This window comes from Passer montanus, unplaced genomic scaffold (genome assembly GCF_014805655.1).
Source record: "Passer montanus isolate IOZ18808 unplaced genomic scaffold, ASM1480565v1 scaffold171, whole genome shotgun sequence".
Classification (NCBI taxonomy): Eukaryota; Metazoa; Chordata; class Aves; order Passeriformes; family Passeridae; genus Passer; species Passer montanus.
The window spans coordinates 3,523-25,322 of NW_024364382.1; the positions used below are offsets into that span (position 1 = coordinate 3,523).

General features: G+C 53.8%; 1 protein-coding gene across 2 annotated transcripts; it reads right to left on the reverse strand.

Annotated features, from left to right (window-relative positions):
- Positions 1-10,301: 10,301 nt before the first annotated feature.
- On the reverse strand, positions 10,302-21,082 carry LOC120499980 (interleukin-10 receptor subunit beta-like). 2 transcript variants are annotated; one of them, XM_039704307.1, is made up of 8 exons: positions 20,998-21,082; positions 20,829-20,949; positions 18,659-18,782; positions 17,191-17,360; positions 15,654-15,841; positions 13,400-13,550; positions 13,006-13,163; positions 10,302-11,193 (listed from the first exon to the last, which is right to left on the reverse strand). In XM_039704307.1, the coding sequence occupies exons 2-8, from the start codon at positions 20,875-20,877 to the stop codon at positions 10,999-11,001; spliced, it is 1,035 nt and encodes a 344-aa protein (XP_039560241.1). In that variant the 5' UTR covers positions 20,878-20,949; positions 20,998-21,082; the 3' UTR covers positions 10,302-10,998. The 2 variants fall into 2 exon arrangements, with proteins under 2 accessions (XP_039560241.1, XP_039560242.1); XM_039704308.1 differs by having other exon boundaries at positions 21,051-21,079.
- Between the last annotated feature and the right edge of the window lie 718 nt (positions 21,083-21,800).

Here is a 21,800-nt window from a genome sequence, read left to right on the forward strand (position 1 = left end):
GGCACTCACCACTGGAACTGTGCTGAGAACGTCACCCCGGGCTCAGTGCCCTGGAAATGCCAGCTCAGGGTGAAGTTGGTGTTCACCACGTGCACCCGAACGTCCTCTGGGCTCGGCAGGCTGCTCTGGCCTAGGGGAAACCAGCAGGCACAGAAAGCAAATGTTACAATCAGAAGAAAAGAAAATATAAAGAAAAAATTAAAATAAAATGTTAGAATAAAGCATTACGCCAAAAATCAAATAAAATATTAGGATAAAATTAAAATAAATAAAGTATTACAAAAAAGGCAAAATGAAGATAAAATATTACAATAAAAAAAATTAAAGTATTAAGATAAAATGAAAATAAAATGTTAAAATAAAATAAAGTATTACAATAAAAAGCAAATAAAATATTAGGATGAAATTAAGATAAAATATTACAAGAAAAAGCAAAGAATATATTAAGATAAAATGAAAATAAAATGTTAAAATAAAACAAAGTATGATAAAAAGCAAATAAAACATTAGGATAAAATGAAAATAAAATGTTAAAATAAAATAAAGTATTACAATAAAAAGCAAATAAAATATTAGGATGAAATTAAGATAAAAGGGAATGTTTGGAAAAACAAAATGACTGAATTCTACAAAATCCTTTTGGAGAATTAAGTGGGACCCAGAGGCTGCAGATTTTGGGAAATAACTCCTGCAAGCACAAACACATGAAAGCCAAATCATCCCATAAACCCTCGTGGCTCCCACTGCAGAATTTATTCCCACAAGGAGGAATTTGTTGCTCTTCTGACAGAGTAAGACAAACCCAGGGAATGCCAAAGGATGCTTGCGCAGAAAATAACAAAACAAAGGAAAAACCAGATTTTTTTTCCCAGATATTTATCCAACAGATGGCTACAATTCAACCAAAATCCTTGTGACAACAAAGGCCCCACAGACTCCAAGTGATAAACCCACTACTACATTCCAATTATTAGAGTATTTTTGTTTGCCTTGGGCAGAAATTCAACCATCTCGTGTGTTTTTCCCATTTTTTCATGTCCTTACTTTACAGAGCACGAGGCTTTCCAGGAGTCCCTGTTAGAGCTCAGAGGGCACAAAGGAGCAGTGGGAGCAGCAGGGAGATGCTGCCGTGCTCTGAGCAGAGATTTTCTGGGGTTTAACCCAGCCTATGTTTTGGACAGCTGGGAAATATCCTGTGTTGTCATTTCCAACACAGCTCCCAAGCAAGAGAAAGCTGAATGGCAGCAGCAGTTCCTTAAGTTTTCCTTTTAAGCCAAATTTCAGCTTCCTGAAGGAATTTTATTGTTCTCTTTTGTACTCATTCCAAACGGTTCAACTTGCTTGAAGCAGTGTAAAAAAATCACAATAAATGGCTGAGATTAATGAAAGGAGGTCTAATTTATGAGACATGACCTAATCTTTTCCTTCTAAGTGGCACTGCTGTGCCCTGAGACTTTTGGGGTTTCTGAAAACACCCAACAAAACAAGGCTGTGTAATTTATGGGTGGAAGTTTGGGGTTTTGCTGCAGGCCTGATATTTTAACCCTCCTCTCTTTGCCCTGCACCTTTTCCTGTTCAACACCACTGGAGTACTGATCCAGCTTCTCGGGATACCTCTGGATCCTCCACCTAGAGACAGGAATATGTGATCCAGCCATCCACCCTCTCACATATTTCCCTGTTTCCAATGAGTTTTGTGCTTGCTTCCCTAAATTAATTCCACAAATCATTAATTTCACAATGAATAGCTATGCAACAAGGAAGGAGCAGACTCAGTGATGTTTAATCAGCAGGGAAATTTTGTGATTTAGGTAGGAGCTCGATATGCAAAGAAAAGCCTAAAAATCAACACCTCTTCCTGGCTGATTTTATCAATGATTAAAAGGCAGACATTTAAAACTAATTCCTGTTTGTCCACCTGAGCATGATGACACTTTGGTTCTGAGAAACCATTACAAGGAATTAGATTTTTGTGGAAAGAAGAGATTAAAAACCAGAAATGCCTTTAGCACATCAGCCTGTCTCCCTCCCCTGTCAAACTCCAATAAATTAAACCAACCCAAACTGTTCTAAGACAGAAAAATCACTGTATTAGTAACACAGCAATTCGTTCATGAGATGCTCAGCAATGTTGACAGCTGAAAACAAGAATGATTATATAACAAAATCTATCCAGCAACAGAAGAAAGCAAGAAATGGCAACCCAGCAAAGCCCTGGCCAGGGGAAATCCCAGGAGGAGCACATGATGCTCGGTGCTTACGACACACCGGGGTGCAGGAGCCAGCGGAAAATTTCACTCAACATTTCAGCAGAAGAAGGAAGAGGAGGCCCCTTACATGTGACACCAGGAAAGGCTCTGAAGGACCTTGATATGCAAAGAAACTCAGAGCCAGAGTTTGAGCAGCAGCACAGAGAACAGCTGGGCTCGGCTCAGGGGAAGGGAGAGCTGAAGCAGAGCTGCTGGAACTCCCAGAGTTAGAATCAGCCACTGGTTGGGATCTCAGAGCCCACCCACACCCAGGCTGCTCCAGCCCCAGTGCCCAGCCTGGCCCTGGGCACTGCCAGGGATCCAGGGGCAGCCCCAGCTGCTCTGGGAATTCCATCCCAGCCCTGCCCACCCTGCCAGGGAACAATTCCTCATTGCCAAGATCCCATCCAGCCCTGCCCTCTGGCAGTCTAAAACCACTGTCCCTGCTCCTGTCACTCTCTGTACAAACAGTCTCTCTGCCCTCCTTTGTAATGCTTCGCAATCCTTCCTCTTCCAGCAACTGGTTTTGGGCAATAGTTGTTTTTTGCTGTGTAAGGACAAAAGACAAGGCACAACCTCCTGCCCTGCGAGCCAAGAGCCCCATCCTGCCATCTACCTCTCATTTCCTCATTCATCCTTTAGGCTCTGCCAGACTGTGACTTCCAAACAAACAACGGGAATCCAAAGCTGTTCCACCCACACCGTGGCTGCAGCCGCTGCAATCCCCAGGGATCGGGTGGGACTGGCGTGGAGGAGAGGGACAGTCCCCAGGGGCATGGGACAGCACCCAGGGAATGGCTCCAGTGCCAGAGGGCAGCAATGGATGGGATCTTGGCAGTGAGGAATTGTTCCCTGGCAGGGTGGGCAGGGCTGGCACAGGGTGCCCAGAGCAGCTGGGGCTGCCCCTGGATCCCTGGCAGTGCCCAAGGCCAGGCTGGACACTGGGGCTGGAGCAGCCTGGCACAGGGGAAGGTGTCCCTGCCATGGCAGGGTGGCACTGGGTGGCATTTGAGGTCCCTCCCAACCCAAACCATTCCATGATTCCATCACAACCCTGGGAACACGACACATCCTCACCGACACCGTTATCCCGCCCGCATCCCCGCAGAGCTCCGGGACCGCGCGGGCCCCGCTCGCCCCTCGGCCCCGGGGAGAGGCCCCGCACGGGCCCCGCTCCCTGAGGGCCCCCGGGACCCACCTGCGCCCGGCAGCGGGACCAGCAGCAGCGGCAGCACGGCCGCCAGCCAGCGCCCGCCCGGCGCCCACAGCCGCCGCCGCTCCGCCGTCCATCCACCCCACGGCTCCTCCGTCCGTCCATGCCCGGGCTCCTCCGGCTCCTCCGTCCGTCCCTCCCCGCGCCCCGCCGCCGCTCCAGCCCCGGGCTCCGCCATCCAGCGCAGCGCTGCCGGAAGCGCCGGCGGCCGCGCCTGCGCGGAGCGGCCCGGGCGCTGTGAGGGCGGCCGGGGCTGTGCGAGGGATGGAGGGCTGTGAGGGCGGTGTCGGGGCTGTGAGGGGCGGTGTCGGGGCTGTGTGAGGGATGGAGGGCTGTGAGGGCGGTGTCGGGGCTGTGTCAGGGATGGAGGGCTGTGAGGGGCGGTGTCGGGGCTGTGAGGGCGGTCAGGGCTGTGTGGGGACGGTGTTGGAGCTGTGTCGGGGCAGTGTCAGGGCTCTCTGAGGGCTGTATCGGAGCTGTGTCAGTGCAGTGTCGGGGCTGTGTGAAGGCTCTGTGAGGGCAGTGTCGCGTTGCTGTTAGGGCTCTGTGAGGGCGGTCAGGGCTGTGTGAGGGATGGAGGGCTGTGAGGGCGGTGTTGGAGCTAGGAGGGCGGTCAGGGCTGTGTGAGGGCGGTCAGGAGCGGTCAGGGCTATGAGGGCGGTGTCGGGGCTGTGAGGGACGGTCAGGGCTGTGTGAGGGCTGTGTCGGGGCTGTGAGGGCAGTGTTGGAGCTGTGTCAGTGCGGTGTCGGGGCTGTGTGAGGGCTGTATCGGAGCTGTGTCAGGGCTATGAGGGCGGTGTCGGGGCTGTGAGGGACGGTCAGGGCTGTGTGAGGACGGTGTTGGAGCTGTATCGGAGCTGTGTCGGGGCTGTGTCGGGCTGGTGTCGGGGCTGTGTGAGGGCGGTGTCGGGGCTGTGAGGGACGGTCAGGGCTATGTGAGGACGGTGTTGGAGCTGTGTCGGGGCAGTGTCAGGGCTCTCTGAGGGCTGTCTGTGGGCTGTATCGGAGCTGTGTCAGAGGGCTGTGTTAGGGCTGTGTCGGGGCTGTATCAGTGCAGTGTCGGGGCTGTGTGAGGGCGGTCAGGGCTGTGTGAGGGCTGGAGGGCTGTGAGGGCGGTGTCGGAGCTGTGAGGGACGGTCAGGGTTATGTGAGGACGGTGTTGGAGCTGTGTCAGTGCAGTGTCGGGGCTGTGCCGGGTTGGTGTCGGGGCTGTGTGAGGGCTGTGTCAGAGGGCTGTATCGGAGCTGTGTCAGTGCAGTGTCGGGGCTGTGCCGGGCTGGTGTCGGGGCTGTGTGAAGGCGCTCTGAGGCCGGTCACGGCGCTCTGGGCGCGGTGTCGGGACCCGCCGCCCCTCCCGGAGCTCCCCGTGCCGCCCCAGGCCCGGCCGGTGTCACCGAGGCACGGCCCGGGCTGGAGGCACGCGCGGCCATCGCCGGCCCCGCACAGCCCTGGCACAAACTGAGGCTCCTCCAACCCAAAGCATTCCATGGTTCTGTGATTGTCTGGGAAGGGAGGAATCTCTCTTTACCTGCAGTTTGTCCATTTCTCAAAGGTCCAATTGAATGCTGCAGTGAACATTACATGCAGTGTGAGTGTTACAGCTCTTGAGCTGGGGCTTGGGCTCAGCTCCCTTTTGCCAGCCACAAGTATCTGGGAAGGGAGCAATCTCTCTTTAGGTGCAGTTTGTCCATTTCTCACATGTCCAATTGAATGCTGTAGTGAACACTAAATGTGAGTGTTACAGCTCCTGAGCTGGGGCTTGGGCTCAGCTCCCTTTTGCCAGCCACAAGTTCTGACCACAAGGCCAGAGAGCCCCTCTTCTCTTTTTTGTGTCCTGTTTACCCTGGGCCAGCTGCAGGCTTGGGGAGGCACAGTCAGGTGTTCACCTTTCACTTCCCACCCCCCCAAACAAACACAGACCCCTCAGCGGGCAGAGCAGTGTTCTCAGAGAGGATTTGAAACTCTGGGGGGCAAAGGTCTGTGCCCTCAGCATCCTGGCTGTTACAATCAGGACAGGCTTTGCTTTCTAGGGGGAACACAGACTGACTTTTGGATTTAAATGTTCCTTAAATGTTCCATAAAAATGCCTGATGTGCCATGGGGTGCTGCATGTCTGCTGATCTCAGATCCCGGAATCCCAGGATGGGTGAGCTTGGGAGGGAGCACAGAGGGTCCCTGGTGCCACCTCCCTGCTCCAGCAGGGCCATCCCAGAGCCAGGGCACAGGGCTGGCTCCAGGAGGCTCTGCAATGTCCCAGGGAGGAGACTGCAGCCCCTGCCTGGGCTCTGCTCCAGCTCGGCCCCTGCCCAGGGCAGAAGTTGTGCCTCCTGGGAGGGGAATTGCTGGGCTCAGGCCCTGCCCGTGGCTCTGGGGCCATTGCTGGGCCTGGGGCAGAGCCTGGGCCTGCTCTGACCTCTGCACAGGGACAGACACAGGGACAGACAGGGACAGACACAGGGACAGCAGGGACAGCCAGGGTGGTGTCACCTCCTGCCCCAGGAGCTGTGAAGGGCATTGCTGGGGTGTCACCTCCTGCCCCAGGAGCTGTGAGGGGCATTGCTGGGGTGTCACCTCCTGCCCCACAGCGTGAGGGGCATTGCTGGGGCACTGCTGGGCCCGAGGCACGCTCAGCCTCGGGGGTGTCACCTCCTGTCCCCAGCAGCTGATCAGCAAACGTGATTATGCCATTTCTTTATGTAGCCACACCTCGGGGCCACCGTTTTGAACCGAAACTGCCGAACCAGTCTGGCACTGCTGGAAACACTTTATAATCCCATAAATATTTACAGTTTGTCTTGTGCTGAGTTTGAATGCAACTTCCTGAGCGGTGTCACAGAGGAAAGGAGCAGAAGCTGGCGCTGCCCAGCCCCTGAGCAGAGCAGAGCTATCTGCGGAGCACAGGCAGCCGGGGGGGACACTGGGTGTCCCTGTGGCCATTGATGTCTGTCCCAAACGCTCCTGTGACAGGGGAAACCAGGCCTGCTGCAGCCTGGGCTCTGCTGGGTTTGTTTCTGTTGGCTGGCAGACAATGCAGACATAATTTGGTGGGTTCTGCTCGTGTCAGCCCTGGAGCAGGATGAAAGGGGCACACGCAGCACTTCACTGTGTGAGAAGTGTAGGAACAGTGGTCCTGGAAGGAAGGACCCCGGGAGCCCAAGGAGGGGTCACATCTGTCCACCCTTCCCAACGGATTTGTGTCATATCCCCCTTCCCAGGCAACATCACCTGCGGGGTTTTTGTTTGTTTCACCCTTAGAAAACTTTCCTTGTCTGTGTTTTACTGCAGCCCCGAACTGCTCTCAGCTCCCTCAGGGACACAGAGCAGGGGTGATTCATCCCCTCCCTCAGAAGCCTTGCCCATTTTTAACACTCTGCCATCACACCTCTTTCCCCAGATCACAAAACATCTCCTGTCTGCTCCTTGTCTCCTCCTGGCTCCCAGCCCTGCTCACAGCCCTGCACAAGTGCTGAGCAGCAGGAGGGATCATCTTTTGGGTCAGGCATTGGAACAATTTCCCCAGGGAGGTTTGGAGTCACTCCCCTGGAAATGTCCCAGAGGTGTCTGGATGTGGCCTTGGGGACAGGGTTTGGGGTGCTGCTGGTGCTGAGGTGTGACTGGATGATCCCAAAGGGCTCTTCCAGCCTTGGTGCTGCTGGGATTAGGTTTGGAGGGACAGAAAAGTGCTGGGTGGCATCGACCAGGCTGAGAGAATGAGGAAAGCCTGCCATAAACCTCTTTTTACAGCCTGTGTGCTTTCCAAATGTGTAATTCTGAGCACATCTGCAAGTTCCATCTTCATGGAGAACATTTAGAACCCCAGAGTGGGTTGGGCTGGAGGGACCCCAAATCCCACCCAGTGCCACCCTGCCATGGCAGGGACACCTTCCCCTGTGCCAGGCTGCTCCAGCCCCAGTGCCCAGCCTGGCCTTGGGCACTGCCAGGGATCCGGGGGCAGCCCCAGCTGCTCTGGGCACCCTGTGCCAGCCCTGCCCACCCTGCCAGGAACAATTCCTCATTGCCAAGATCCCATCCATTGCTGCCCTCTGGCACTGGCAGCCATTCCCTGGGTGCTGTCCCTGCAGGCCTTGTCCCCAGTCCCTCTGCAGCTCTCCTGGAGCCCCTTCAGGCCCTGCCAGGGGCTCTGAGCTCTCCTGGAGCTTCTCCTCTCCAGCAGTGAATTCCACAGAGATCAGTGAGCTCTGCTCTGCTCAGGGGAGCTCCAGAGCCCGGGTTCACCCTGGGCCAGCAGGGCTGAAAACCCAACCCAGTGCACATCCTCTTGTCAGGGTGGGAGAACCTCTCTGAGGAACTGTACCATGGCCTCAAAAACTGGCACAGACCCAGAGGGGCAGAGAGGAGGGGTGGAAATCAGAGAGGAGAGTTGAGTGACTGCAGGCAGAGCTGATGGGAAATGGAAGCAGTTGTTCACCAGGTTCTTTGGTGCTCTCTCAGCCCTGGGGCTGGTGATGCTGGAGTGAGGATTTCCTCTCTCAGCCTCCCCCAGGGGCTTCTCTTCTGTCTCTGGGATGCCACCACCACTCCGTGCCCTCAGTGTCTGCAGTAATGGCCCGAGGGAATGCACAATGGACTTGGAACTCCAGTCCCAAGGAAGGAATATTTCCAGTGCATTGCTCACAGGTGGCCAAGGCCTGTGGGTTATTCTTCCTGTAAAGCTGCTTTTTGCAGTCCTGCTTTTCACAGCAGCACAGTCTCAAGGGAAGAGCCTTGCTCTGCACCCCACTTATTCAATAATAATTTTCTAGGATGAGGAATCCTAGAAAATGACATTTTGCCAGTGATAATGGATCTTTCCCAGTGTGGCTCAGAAGAAAAAGGCATGAAGTTACAAGCACAAGTGTTTCTGGTTAAGGATCAATGTAAAAGCTTCTCTAGAGCTTGGTATGGATTTTTCTGAAAGCCTCTCTGGCTCTGCTGTTCAGCTGGATTCCTTCAGGATTGGGGGGACCTGCTGGGCAGGGAAGACCCCAAAGTCCCCAACAGGGAGAGATGAAAATGTGGAGCTGGGGGGTGGCTGTGCCCCTGACCCCCTGGTGCCCCTGGGCTCTGGTTCCTCTTTCTCCCTGCACTCCCTGACTGGTGTTCTCTGAACTGCTCCTTCCTGCCTCCCCTCATTGCCCTCTCCTGGAATCTGCTTTGCTGACCACAAACCCAGACTCTCCTCCTTCCGTTTCCCCACTTCCCTACTCCTTCATCATTCTTTTCTTTGCATTTCAGGTCTGAAATCTTTCCCCAAGCACTCCCAGGCCTTCAAGGGCTGTGTTTTGTCTCTGCCTTTGCCAGAACACGCCGTAGCAGTGAGCAGCCTCCAGCAACCCTCTGCACTTCCAGTTTACATCAGCACGTGGTCAAAGTTCACCCCATTTATTGATTTGTGGTCATTGCAATGTCCACAAGCTCAGCTCGAGATGAACTCCCCAGAGAATTGCTGTTCCCCTCTAAACTACTGCTGCTCCTCTAAATGATTTCTCCCCTGTGGGGCCGCACAGCCCCTGTGGGGCAGGCAGAGGCTGCCCTTGTCCCCAGGCCTGGCTCATGCTGTGCCTCTGCACAGGAAGAGCCCTCACCTACAGAAGCTTTGCAGGAAGATTTCTGCAGCAAGCCAAGGTGCACGGCAGTGTTTGTGAAAAAACACACCTGGGTTGATTTTAGCAGCCTGGAAGTGTCCAAGGCTGTGGGGCAGGGACACCTTCCCTGTGCCAGGCTGCTCCAGCCCCAGTGCCCAGCCTGGCCTTGGGCACTGCCAGGGATCCAGGGCAGCCCCACTGCTCTGGGCACCTGTGCCATGCTCTCCTTGGAGAAATCCTGCTCCCATCTGAACTCCCCACACCCCTGAGCAGCCCGAGCTGCCCTTTCTGCTCTGCCCTGCCCTGCCCCAGCTGGAGTGGCACAGCCTTATCTCTGCCTTATCAGCCCCAGCAGGGCCTGGAGCTGCATTCCAGCACTGCCAGGAACTGTCCTGGGCAAAGCAGCTCAGCAGCACGGAGGGAGAGCAGGGATCCCCAGCCCCTCCTCAGATCCGTGTGCACTGGGCATTTGCCACTCTGAAAGCCAAAATAAAAGGGGAGAAAAGCAGGGAAAAGAAAATATAGAAAGAAGCTGTGGGAGGATGGACAGGGAACACACAGGGAGCTGGACTGGTGCCCTGGAGTGGTGATCCAGGCACAGGATCAGCATTCCCAGAGCAGCCTTGGGGAGAGGGGCAGAAAAGCACCAATGAAACAAAATACCTTGAAAAAAAAAATAAATTCAATGAATTCCATATTCCCCCTGAAAGCAGAGTGTGACCAAAATTAAAAAGTGCAGAAAAAGCAGGTACAGATTCCATAGAATCCCAAAATCCCAAATCCCCGGGGCTGGCACAGCCCTGCCAGCCCAGGCAGTGCCAGCTGTGCCCCATGGGCACCTTGTCCCCAGCCCAGGGCACTCAGTGCCACCTGCAGGGGACACCTGCAGGGATGGGCACTGCCAAGCTCCCTGGGCAGCCCTGCCAAGGCCTGAGCACCCTTTCCATGGGCAAATTCCTGCTGCTGGCCCAGCTGAGCCTGCCCTGGCCCAGCCTGAGGCCGTTCCCTCTGCTCCTGTCCCTGTTCCCTGGAGCAGAGCTGCTGTCCCCCTGGCTGTCCCCTCCTGCCAGGGACTTGGGGACACTGGGAGGGTCCCCCCGAGCCTCCTCTGAGGGGAGCTGGGAGATGCAAATGGATGGAGTCAATTCCTGATTTACTCCTGCAAGCACTCCCACAAAGGAGATATTTACCCATGGAGTAACCAACATCACCCCCCAAAACCAAATTCCCACATCAAGCTGAGACACAACTTCACTTTTGGTGGCAGAATTTAATTTAATTTCTCACTGTGATGCAGTGACACAAACCCAGTCCCTGCCCCTTGCCCCCTGTGCAGGCGAGGCTGCCTTTGGAGCAGGGAGTCACAGCTCCCTGCGTTGGGAAAATTAAGAACACACATCAGCAGATAATTAAAATGAACCTGATTTAACTCCCACTTCAGCTGCCAAGTTTCCCACAGACATCAGTTCATCCCACCCTAAAACTTCACAACTTTGCATCAGGGAAGAATAAATTCCATAGAAAGATGATGCCACTGGGATATCCTTAAAAATACAAAATTTCTCATTAGAAAAAAATAAACCAGATCAGGTCATTCCTTACAAAATACTATTTTCTTTTCTAAACGTTTTGATTACTTTTTGCAATAAATAGTTCATCAAAATTAAATTAATTAGTATTATATACAAATATGACATTTCCTTTTTAGTGTCATAATCAGTGCCAGAATTGCTACAACTCCTCAGGGAGCCACAACCAACAGTGGCAAAAGTTATGGATCTTTTAATTCCTCATTTAGAGCCAAGTTTCTTGTACTTATAAAAATAAAATGCTTCTGTCAAAAGTCTGTGACCCCGTGTTTGGCTGTGGGTTTTTCCTGCTGGAGAGCAGCAGTGAGATAAACCCAAAGTCCATTTGCTTCTCCTTTTCCCAGGAAGAACGAGGAGGATGTTCAGGCTTCTCCTGAGGCTGCTCCTGAGGTGGAGTGTCCTTGTGCAGGGTCCTGAGGGAGCCCTGGTGTCCCCTCAGCCCCTGTCCCTTCAGGGAGGGGGTGGGATGGCTCTGAAATCACTGTCAGCTTGTCACAAACCAGGAGCTCTTCTCGAGGAGGGAAGGGCTGCGGAGCACTGGGGGGCTTGCTCAGGAACTGGGAAACAAAGAGGAGAGAGGATTAGGGCTCTGCAGCTGTCCCATCCTGTCTGCCCAGAAACACTGGGATTATTGACAGCACTGGGGTTGTTCTGCACCCATCAAGTGGCTTTCCCAGGCCTTACAAGTCCCACAGGGCCAACAGTGTCACACCCTCCCTAAAATCCTGTTCCAGGCTTGGGAGCAACATGGAAGTGCCTCTCAAGAATAACCCCAGGGCTCAGAGTCTTCTTTGGGACAGAAAAATTTAAAAAAATCAAAGTTTTGATTGGGAACAAACACCAAATGGTAGCTGGAACGTAGGGGAAGAGAGATTTGTCAAGAACCCTGCCCTCTGGCACCCCTCTGCTCACCCCAGTGCCCTCAGATGAAACAATTCTGAGTTTGGAATGAGAAACCAGCTGCTGTCAGGACAAATCAGCAAAAATCAGCACAAATATCTTCAGAGAGATACAAAAATCAGCACAAATATCTTCAGAGAGATACAAAAACCAGCACAAATATCTCCACTGTCAGACCCTTTCCCACCACACTGGGATTGGGAATGTTGTGGCCCAAACCTCCAAGTGAAACATCCCCCAGTGAAAGCTCTGCCTTGGCCAAAGCACATTTTGGGGAGGCACAGCTGCCCTTTGGTTCCTGGACAGCACCAGCCCAAAGCTCTCCCTGTCTTTAGAGGCACCTGGAGCAAAGGAACCTCGAGCAGGTCCTGAGTGGATCTGGTGCTGCTGAGCTCCAGCATCTGCAAACCAAGGGCTGCAGGGACAGCACCCAGGGATGGCTGCCAGTGCCAGAGGGCAGCAATGGATGGGATCTTGGCAATGAGGAATTGTTCCCTGGCAGGGTGGGCAGGGCTGGCACAGGGTGCCCAGAGCAGCTGGGGCTGCCCCTGGATCCCTGGCAGTGCCCAAGGCCAGGCTGGGCACTGGGGCTGGAGCAGCCTGGCACAGGGGAAGGTGTCCCTGCCATGGCAGGGTGGCACTGGGTGGGATTTGGGGTCCCTCCAACCCAACCCAGCTGGGATTCTGTGATTCCAGGACACTCCTGGTGCTGAGCACACGTTCAGCCTAAAGCAGGAGCCCAAGTCAGCTGCAAACCTGGGGGTGCTGAGCTGACAGTGAAGTGAGAGCCCCAGAGGAACTGCAGGACTCAGGGAGCACAGGCTGGTACAGGAGTGGTTTGTACATGCTGGTTTGTGGGAAGGGACCCTGCTGCAGCCTCTGTGTCCTCTGGCTGTGTGACAGGAGCAGTGGGTCCCCATCAGCATTGGCTGCTGTCACTGCTCTCCTTTTAGCTGGAATTTTCAGACTCCACAGAATCACAGATTCCCAGAATGGTTTGGGTTGGATGGAATCCCAAAGCTCTTCCCATCCTGCCATGGCCAGGGACCCCTTCCACAGCCCAGGTGCTCTGGTTCAGCTGATCCAGCCCAGTTCCTTCCTCAGACACTTCCCTGAAGTTACAACTCGTGATTACACTCGTGGCAGGACTTTGCTGCAGGAGAAAAAAGGAGCTGGTTTAAGTCTGAAAGGAGGCAGGAGAGACAGAGATTTCTGTTGCTCACTGGCTAAATGGGGAACTGAAGTTGACACCTGGTACTCTCTCACTTCAAAATCAACAAACCCATCCTGTTTCTGAGCCATAAAAAGCTGGTGATTACAAATTACAGATCACTGACCATCAGGCGCCAGTGAAAGGAGGCAAAATAAAGGAAGCTCTAAATGTTTTGGCACTGAGAGAAAAGAACAAGTGAAAAAACAACTGGCTGTGTTGGAAAAGCTGATTTTCATGTGTTAGGCAGGAGACAAACCTCTTTCAAGTGTTGTGGGAAAACGTAGGAAGGGAAGAAAACATGTTTGGTGAGTCTGTACAGATAAAAACTGGAGAAGAAACAACCAGTGACAGCTGTGCCCACGACCAGCATGGACCCCACCAGAACAGTCACAATTATCCACACAGGGGTTACACCTGCCAGAAACAAGAAAAAAAAAACAATTAAAACTGTCACTATTAATTTCTGAGTAATTATTTTCAATTCTCACTTTCTCTGGGCTGCCCCTGGATCCCTGGCAGTGCCCAAGGTTGGACACTGGGCTGGAGCAGCCTGGCACAGGGGAAGGTGTCCCTGCCAGGGCAGGGTGGCACTGGGTGGGATCTGGGGTCCCTCCAGCCACCCCAGTGTGACTGCACGAGTGCCAGGTTACCATTGTGGGTTGTCTGCTCGCAGAGCTCCCTGCTCAGCTGGCCTGTCTTGTTCCACTCGGGCACCAGCGCCTGCACGCGCACGCAGTAAACCGTCCATGGCTGCAGGGGGGCCAGCACCTCCGAGCCGTGCCTGCTGTGCACCTCGGCCACCTGCAGGCACAAACACCGGGGAGGGCTGTGAGAGCAGCTGCCTGCCCCACAAAGCTCACACTGACATAACACTGTCGGTTAAGGAGGAAGGAGATGGGTATAGGAGGCAGCAGCCAGTGTCTGAATCAGGCACGGGCACTGTGCCCTTGGTGCAACAGCAGGATGGGGGAGAGGATTGTGAGTTAGAAATATGAGGAAAAGATGTGGACAGCTGCAACACAGTAGCCACAAGAATGCTAAGGTAGGCGTAGTTAGGTGATAAGTAACTAACCAATGACTAACCAATAATATTAACACCAATATAAATGTATGTGCCTGTCAATAAAGTTCTGAGATTTGCTGATCACTCATATTGAGTGCTGCATTTCTTCCACCGTTTACCACAAACAGCAAAGGGGAGAGGGGGATCAGAGCCTGGCTGTGGAATCAGCTGGGGAGCAACCAAGCATTTGCAGTTACAACTACAGTTACAATTACAATTACAGTTACAACTACAGTTACAATTACAATTACAGTTACAATTACAATTACAACCCTACTGAATTACAATTACTCACCGTACACCACTGAACTTTGGGCTGCTTCCAGCAGCAGGAACGAAGTTTTAGGCTAATGAGGGATGATAAGTGAGATCTGGTGGCAGGCAGAAACTGTCACCCAACCAAATGAGATCAGCTAGGAGCACAGCTACTCACAAACACCATCTAAGTTCAGAGGGAGCAAGTGGGATGGAGGAACAGCGCAGGAGGAAAAGGCCTCAGCTTGTGCCAGGGCAGTTTGAGATTAGGAAACATTTTTAAACATTTTTTAAACTGCAGGGGAGTTTTAGATTAGGGACATTATGAAAAATTCCTTCACTTGTCGAGCCCTGGAATAGGCTGCCCAGAGAAATGGTGCAGCCCCCACCCCTGGAAGTGTTAAAAAATGTGCAGATGTGGCACTTGGGGCCAGTGGTGAACACAGGCTGCTGGGCTAATGCAGGAACTGATGACCACTGAGGGCTCCTCCAGCCTGCCCAACTCTGTGATTCTGTGGTCTGTCATCTAGGCAAAACCAAAAAAAAGGAAATAAATAAAATATTTCTGGGAGCTGTGAGGTGGCTGAGCAGATGAATCTGCTGCTCAGGATCAGTTATGTCCCTGTAACTGCAGAGCATCCCTCAGGAGCAACAGGAGCCTCCCCAGGCAGGTTTCAATGCTGGAGAAGCACCCACCTCACACAGAACCTGTGAAATTCCCCAAGCTCTGCCTCTGGGATGCCCAGGGACTGTCCCAGACTTGCACTGGGAAGACTCCAAGTGCAGTTTGTTCCTCTGGTGAGTGCACTGGGAGCACCCCAGGTGCAGGGACACCTGCAGCCCTCAGGAGCCCGGGAGTGCAAAGCTGCTGGGTGGGAAATGGTGGCCCCTGACTTCTGGAACTGAATGGCAAAGCACTGAGCAGGTAACAGACACAAATCAGAATTACACCTGGGGGACTGCATTACATAAAACTGCACTGATGGACAAAGCACTCATTAACTGGGACTGGGGCCTGCTGGTCACAGGCTTCCTGTTTGCCTGAAACAGAGGCCAAAATGCCCTAATTAATACATTAATAATGATCTTTCTCCATGCACTGTGCATGGAGGAGCACAACTGCCTGTGGAAGAGGCTGTGCATGACAGGGAGAAAAGGAACTGCAGTGGATACAAACTGCAGGGCTGCACGTGGCCACAGTGCATTTTTAGTATTTTAGGGGGTAAAAAGCCCAAAGGCCCACTGCGAGGGAAAAAACAGAGTTATTGATAATTATGGAAAGATAAAGTTCTGTCCATGCTGCTGTGTAACCACAGAGCTCCTGCATTTACTGAGTCCCAGCTGTAGTGAACAGACTTGATTAACTGTAATTAGTAGGGATCTATTTTTACTCTTAGAATCACAGAATCCCAGACTGAGCTGGGTTGGGAAGGGACCTTAAATGCCACCCAGAGCCACCCTGCCATGCTCTGCCAGCCTGGCTCCAGAGCTCTGTAACCCGTGCCAGACCCTGCAGGAGCTCCCAGGACATCCCCAGGATGGCATTTCCAGGAAAAGCACAGATGAAGGGCAGGGAAGCAGCATACCCCGGAAGCAGAGGCCGGGTCTGTGTCTGTGCTGCCCCTCTTCCAGTAGAGGATCCTGTACCTCCAGGAGCCGTAGTAGAGCCGCAGGGGCCAGCGGTCCTGCTCGTGCTCTGCAAAGGGCCCCGACACATCCACGTGCAGCGCCCCCGCGTCCGAGCGCAGCCGCACCTCGGGGGCACCGATGGAGGCTGGGGGGAGAGGGGAGAGGGGAGAGGGGAGAGGGAAGGCAAGGCAAGGCAAGGCCAGTTGGATATTCCCCCACAGCCCATAAGTCACCTTGTAAATCATGCATTAGAAAGAAGTAACTTCTTTCCCTGGGTCAGTCATAAATTAATGCTTTCCTCACAAAACTGCTCTGCAAAGGGATTTTATTTTTGCAGCTAAACACCAGGTACCAAAGCAAGCCCCATTCCCACACCCTCTAAAGGAACTCAGTTCCCTTTGGCCAGCTGTGGTGACTCCAGGAGAGGAAGGACCATTTCCATGGGTGTCACTCACTTCCCCTTCTGGGCCAAACTGCCACAACATCTGTCTGTCCTGAGCACACCCTCTAGAAAAGTGGTTTTTTCCTTTCTATGTGAGAGTGGGTTTTTTGCCTTTTTTGGGTTTTTTTTTGGTTTTTTTGTTTTGTTTTGTTTTGTTTAAGTAAGAAAAAACAGAAATTAAATTTTTTGTCTGGCAAAGCAATGAATAGGGAAGTAACTGAATTTATATACAGGAAGTCTGGCTCCTTGAAGACAACTTCTCCCTGTCTGGAAAATAGAAATGTTCCTCATTTTAAGAGAAAATGATGCTTTGTTTAAAAATCTCCTCCAAAGAGGTGATCAATACTATGACAGTGAATTTACCCTGCTTTCTGTCAGTGCTACAACTAAGATTTTATAGTTCAATGTTGTTGGAACCCTGGAACTGAGAATTCCAGACTCTCTGTGCTGCCAGGCTCTGACCCAAGGAGAACACTGAACTGACTTGAGGCACTGGAGAAGCTTCCCAAATGGAATGACAGAGCTGGGATTGTGGGTGTGCAGTTTGGATAGAAGTGTGTGATATCACAGGGTGGGGAACTCAGAGTTTGAGGGTTTAGAATACGGGAATATGGAGGTTTTAGGGTGGAGGCTCCTCCTTCTTCTTCACCTTCTTCTCCATGGGTTTGGGTGGTTTTGTGTAATTGGATAAAGAACCCATTGTGGGCATGGGTGGTTGGTTATTGGGTTAAAAGTGGAAATAATTTAGGTGTCACTTCTTAACTGGGTAGTTTAGCCTTAAAAGACCTTGTAGAGAAAGACAGTGAGCCATTTTGTACCTTGTTAGTGAAATACTGCACATTATTCTCACTGCTGTGAGTCTAACACAGATAAGAAAAAATAAACATCTAAGCCTGAAACAGCACCTCGAGTGCCTTCAATCCCAGCCTAGACAGAGGTAGAAAAAAGAAGCCAAGCACCGGCACAGCATCATTAAATGATAAAACACTCTCTATCCTCCAGCGTCCCTCCCAGAGCAGGCAGTATTTTGGGAAGAAGAGGGAAAGGCTCACTGTCATCCATGGGCTTGAAGGCGAGGGTGACCCAGGGGGAGCGCAGCCGCCCCGCCTCGGCGCGCAGCCGCAGCACGTAGCTGCCGTAGGGTGACAGCGAGGACACGTCACACTGGGGCAGCCTCAGCTCCGTCCTCAGCGTCTCAAAGGTGTCCCCGGGGTAGTAGATGCTGCAGGGAACAGAAACAGAGGGTAATTCCAACTGGATACATGGATTTAAGGCAGCAGAGCTGTTCATGCAAGCAGTTTGCACTGGTGGGTGTAAAAATGTTTCCTGTGTAAGACTCGCACTAGGGATTTTACACCCATTCATAATTCCATGATAAACTTAATGATAAATGAAAGGATTAAATTATAAACTTAGGGATTCTAACTCTGTAAAAAATGCCCATTTCCTGGCAGGGTCCCCAGAGTGCACTCAGCAGGCAGGAGTTCAGAGAACCAGCAAACACAGCCAGGGCCACGCAGGGCACGGCTGTCCCAGGGGACTCTGCTCAGAGCTGTGTCCAGGATCTGACACGAGGAAAAGCCAGAGGAAGCAGGGCTGGGAGTGACCAGGAGCTGCTCATGGAACAGAACCACAGAGGGACCCAAATCCCAGCCAGTGCCACCCTGCCATGGCAGGGACACCTCCCCCTGTGCCAGGCTGCTCCAGCCCCAGTGCCCAGCCTGGCCTTGATCAACACATGATTTAATAGATGATATTAAATATATTTTCTTCTTTCTGCTCTGCATCAAAAGCCTGCCCAGAAATGTACTGAGCAAGGGACCATGGCTACAGAACCCAGAAAAATCTTCTCTCAACTAAGCATGAAGAGAAGGCTCTGGGCAAGGCTTAGAGCTCCTTCCAGTGCCTGGAGGGGCTTCTAAAGAAGAGGGAGAATTTTTATATGGGCAGAGAGTGCCAGGACACAGGGAATGGCTCCAGTGCCAGAGGGCAGCAATGGATGGGATCTTGGCAATGAGGAATTGTTCCCTGGCAGGGTGGGCAGGGCTGGCACAGGGTGCCCAGAGCAGCTGGGGCTGCCCCTGGATCCCTGGCAGTGCCCAAGGCCAGGCTGGGCACTGGGGCTGGAGCAGCCTGGCACAGGGGAAGGTGTCCCTGCCCTGGCAGGGCTGGGATGGGATGGGACGGGATGGGAGCATCTGAGAGATCAGGGAAGGACAAACACTCAGCACAGCCAGGTCTCTTCTATCACAGAAGAGAAAACCACACACAGAGCCAATAAGACCCAGTGTTAGAATGTGTTTGTGGTTCCAAACCAAACAGGACAAAGCTGCCTTGGGTGTGAATGCCCAGGAAATGCCTCTGCCCTGTCCCTCAGCTCAGCAGAAAGCTGAAATAAAGGGACAGCTCCTGGGACAGCCAAGTCCCTGAAATAAAGGGACAGGCTGTGCTCTGCAGAGGACACCAGTCCCAAGCACACAGAGCTGTGGGGGAGTGAAAGCCAGCCCAGCCCAGCCCCACCTCTTGGACTGCACGGTGTAGGTGAGGTTCCCTCTGGGGAAGCTTGGTGCATCCCACTGCAAGGTGCTGTGAAGGTTGACTGAAGTAATCCTCACGTTCTGGGGAGCTGGGACCATTCCAGAAACTGTGGGAGGAATCAGAACCAACATTTCAGGGTTTGCTCCAGCACCTGTCACTCACCCAAAAGTTAAACGCAGCCTCTGCCTTGCCTTAGGTGTGTATTCAAAATATTCAAACCAGAGCCCGATTAAATGAAATTAAATCCTGATGCCTCTCCTGCCTCCTTATGCAACAAAACAAATTACTGGCACCAGTGACTTCCAGTAAGTGCCTGTGACACCAGCATGTCTTGTGCATGACTGAGCTGGTGCTGCCCATGAACTCTCCCCAAGACTGTCAAACCCCAATTTTTGTAAGCAGCACTGTGGGAATAACAAGGGCGTGGGCACTGATAAACTTCAGCACCTCAGAAGGCAAGAGTTATTACATATAATTAAATGTAATTAAGTATTATTAATCAGCATTATTCAGAAGTGACAAAACCCCAGTTGTGTTCCTTTCTTGGAAGTGAATAAAAGAAACCCTAAACCTGGGTGAAGCATCAAGGAAAAGCCTATTACTGTTATGATTTAATTATTCTTACATAACTGTAGGTATTGAGACCAAAATAGCAAAGATTCCAGCTCATTACTGCACCACAAATGAGCAATGCAAACAAACCCCACCACAACAGAGTGCTTAAATGTCACAGGAGGCACACCTGATGAGAGACTCTAAGATAAATAACACATTTTCCACGTCTGTGGTTCACAGAATCATCAGGGCTGCAAGACACCTCCAAGGTCACCCTGTGTCACCCCAGCAGCCCACAATCACCCCTGAGCTGTGTCCCCAGCTGATACAGAAATGAATGAAATTCCTGTGTCAGTCACCCCCCTCTGGCAGGCAAGAGTTTAAAATCTGAACCTGGCTTAAACAAAACTGGTTTCAGACTCTAGTCCTACAGTGTGACCCTTGCACCCAACAAATAAACCAAACACAGTGCACATTACAAATACAGAAGTTCAAAACACAGCAGGGTTTGGGCTGGGAGGGACCTCAGAGCCCACCCAGTGCCACCCTGCCATGGCAGGGACACCTTCCCCTGTGCCAGGCTGCTCCAGCCCCAGTGCCCAGCCTGGCCTTGGGCACTGCCAGGGATCCAGGGGCAGCCCCAGCTGCTCTGGGCACCCTGTGCCAGCCCTGCCCACCCTGCCAGGGAGCAATTCCTCACTGCCAAGATCCCATCCAGCCCTGCCCTCTGCCACTGGGAGCCATTCCCTTGATCCTGGCATTCCACTCCTTGTCCAAAGTCCCTCTGATTTCTCTCAGAGCACTGCCCCTGCTCTGAGGATGAGGTCTGAGGCAGGCATGCAAATTCCCAGGAAAAATCACATTTCCTTGCCAGGCTCCCTTTCCTCACAGTGCTGCCTACCTGAGGAGCCTCCAGGTAAATTGCTTCACTGGGCACTGTGGATCCAAAGAGATGAGGAAATATTTCTGGGGTTTCGGGTTTGTGCACAGCCCTGCCAGCCCAGGCAGTGCCAGCTGTGCCCCATGGCCACCCTGTCCCCAGCCCAGAGCACTCAGTGCCACCTGCAGGGGACACCTGCAGGGATGGGCACTGCCAAGCTCCCTGGGCAGCCCCTGCCAAGGCCTGAGCACCCTTTCCATGGGCAAATTCCTGCTGCTGGCCCAGCTGAGCCTGCCCTGGCCCAGCCTGAGGCCGTTCCCTCTGCTCCTGTCCCTGTTCCCTACAGACAGTGACACGGAGCTTTCCGGCCCCGGTTTCACCCCCACGCCCGCCTTTCCTCGCCGGCACCTGCAGTGTCCCACTCCCGGCAGGACCGGCCCCGTTCCCCATCACAGACTGAGCCCCGGGCCAATAACACCCGCAGAGCCGGGCGGGCTGGCCCCGCTGTCCCTTCTGTCCCCACAGGGCTCTCCCGGGGCCGCTCGGCTCCTCACAGCCCCCGAGGAGCCGCGCCGGGCTCGGGGCAGCGCGGAGGCGCCGCCGCCTCAGGCGCCCCTCGCTGCCGCTCCCCCCGAGGGCACCGCCGCTCGCCGTGCCCGCGGCCCGGCGGCACCGGGAGCTCGCTCGGTCCCTCCCCGGCAGCCCCGGTGGACTCACCGAGGAGCAGCAGCCCGCTGCAGAGCGCGGCCCGCAGCGCGGCGGCCATGGCGGCTCCCTCAGCCGCGGCGGGGCGGCCGCGCCATGGCAGCGGGAGCGGGGCCGCCCCGGCACCCCGAACCTTCCGCTTCCTCACGGGGCGGGCACCGGGAACCCTGGCACCCCGAACCTTCCGCTCCCTCACGGGGAGGAGCGGGCACCGGGAATCCCGGCACCCCGAACCTTCCGCTTCCTCACGGGGAGGAGCGGGCTGCGGGCACGGCGATGGCCCTGGGCCTGAGGGTTCCCCCTCACACGCCGGTTCTGTTCCCCCCTCACATGCCTGCTCTCTTTCCCCCCCTGACACGCCGGCTTTGTTCCCCCTCACAGCCGGCTCTCTTTCCTCTCACACACCCGTTCTCCTTCCCCTCACACACCGGCTCTCTTTGCCCCCTCACACGCCGGTTCTGCTCCTCCCTCACAGCCGGCTCTGCTCCCCCTCACAGCCGGCTCTCTTTCCCCCGCACACGCCGCCTCTCTTTCCTCTCACACACCGGCTCTCCTTCCCCTCACAGCCGCCTCTCTTTCCTCTCACACACCGGCTCTCCTTCCCCTCACAGCCGGCTCTCTTTGCCCCCTCACACGCCGCTCTGTTCCCCCTCACACACCGGCTCTCTTTCCCCCTCACAGCCGGCTCTTTGCCCCACACACGCCGGCTCTCTTTGCCCCTCACACGCCGGCTCTGCTCCCCCTCACAGCCGGCTCTGCTCCCCCCTCACACGCCGGCTCTCTTTCCCCTCACAGCCGGCTCTGCTCCCCCTCACAGCCGGCTCTCTTTGCCCCTCACTCGCCGGCTCTCTTTGCCCCCTCACACACCGGCTCTCTTTCCCCTCACACGTCGGCTCTGTTTACCCCTCACACGCCGCTCTGTTCCCCCTCACACGCCGGCTCTCTTTGCCCCCTCAAACACCGGCTCTCCTTCCCCTCACACGT

What these genes read in the sequence shown, in the direction of transcription:
- LOC120499980 (XM_039704307.1), bottom strand. Translation starts at nt 20,877, where the DNA reads ATGGCCGCCGCGCTGCGGGCCGCGCTCTGCAGCGGGCTGCTGCTCCTC. An exon ending in TACACCGTGCAGTCCAAGAG is followed by an intron (nt 17,361 to 18,658) that starts GTGGGGCTGGGC and finishes TGTTCCCTGCAG; the next exon opens with CATCTACTACCCCGGGGACA. An exon ending in TCCCACAACACTTGAAAGAG is followed by an intron (nt 11,194 to 13,005) that starts GTTTGTCTCCTG and finishes TTTGTTTCCCAG; the next exon opens with TTCCTGAGCAAGCCCCCCAG.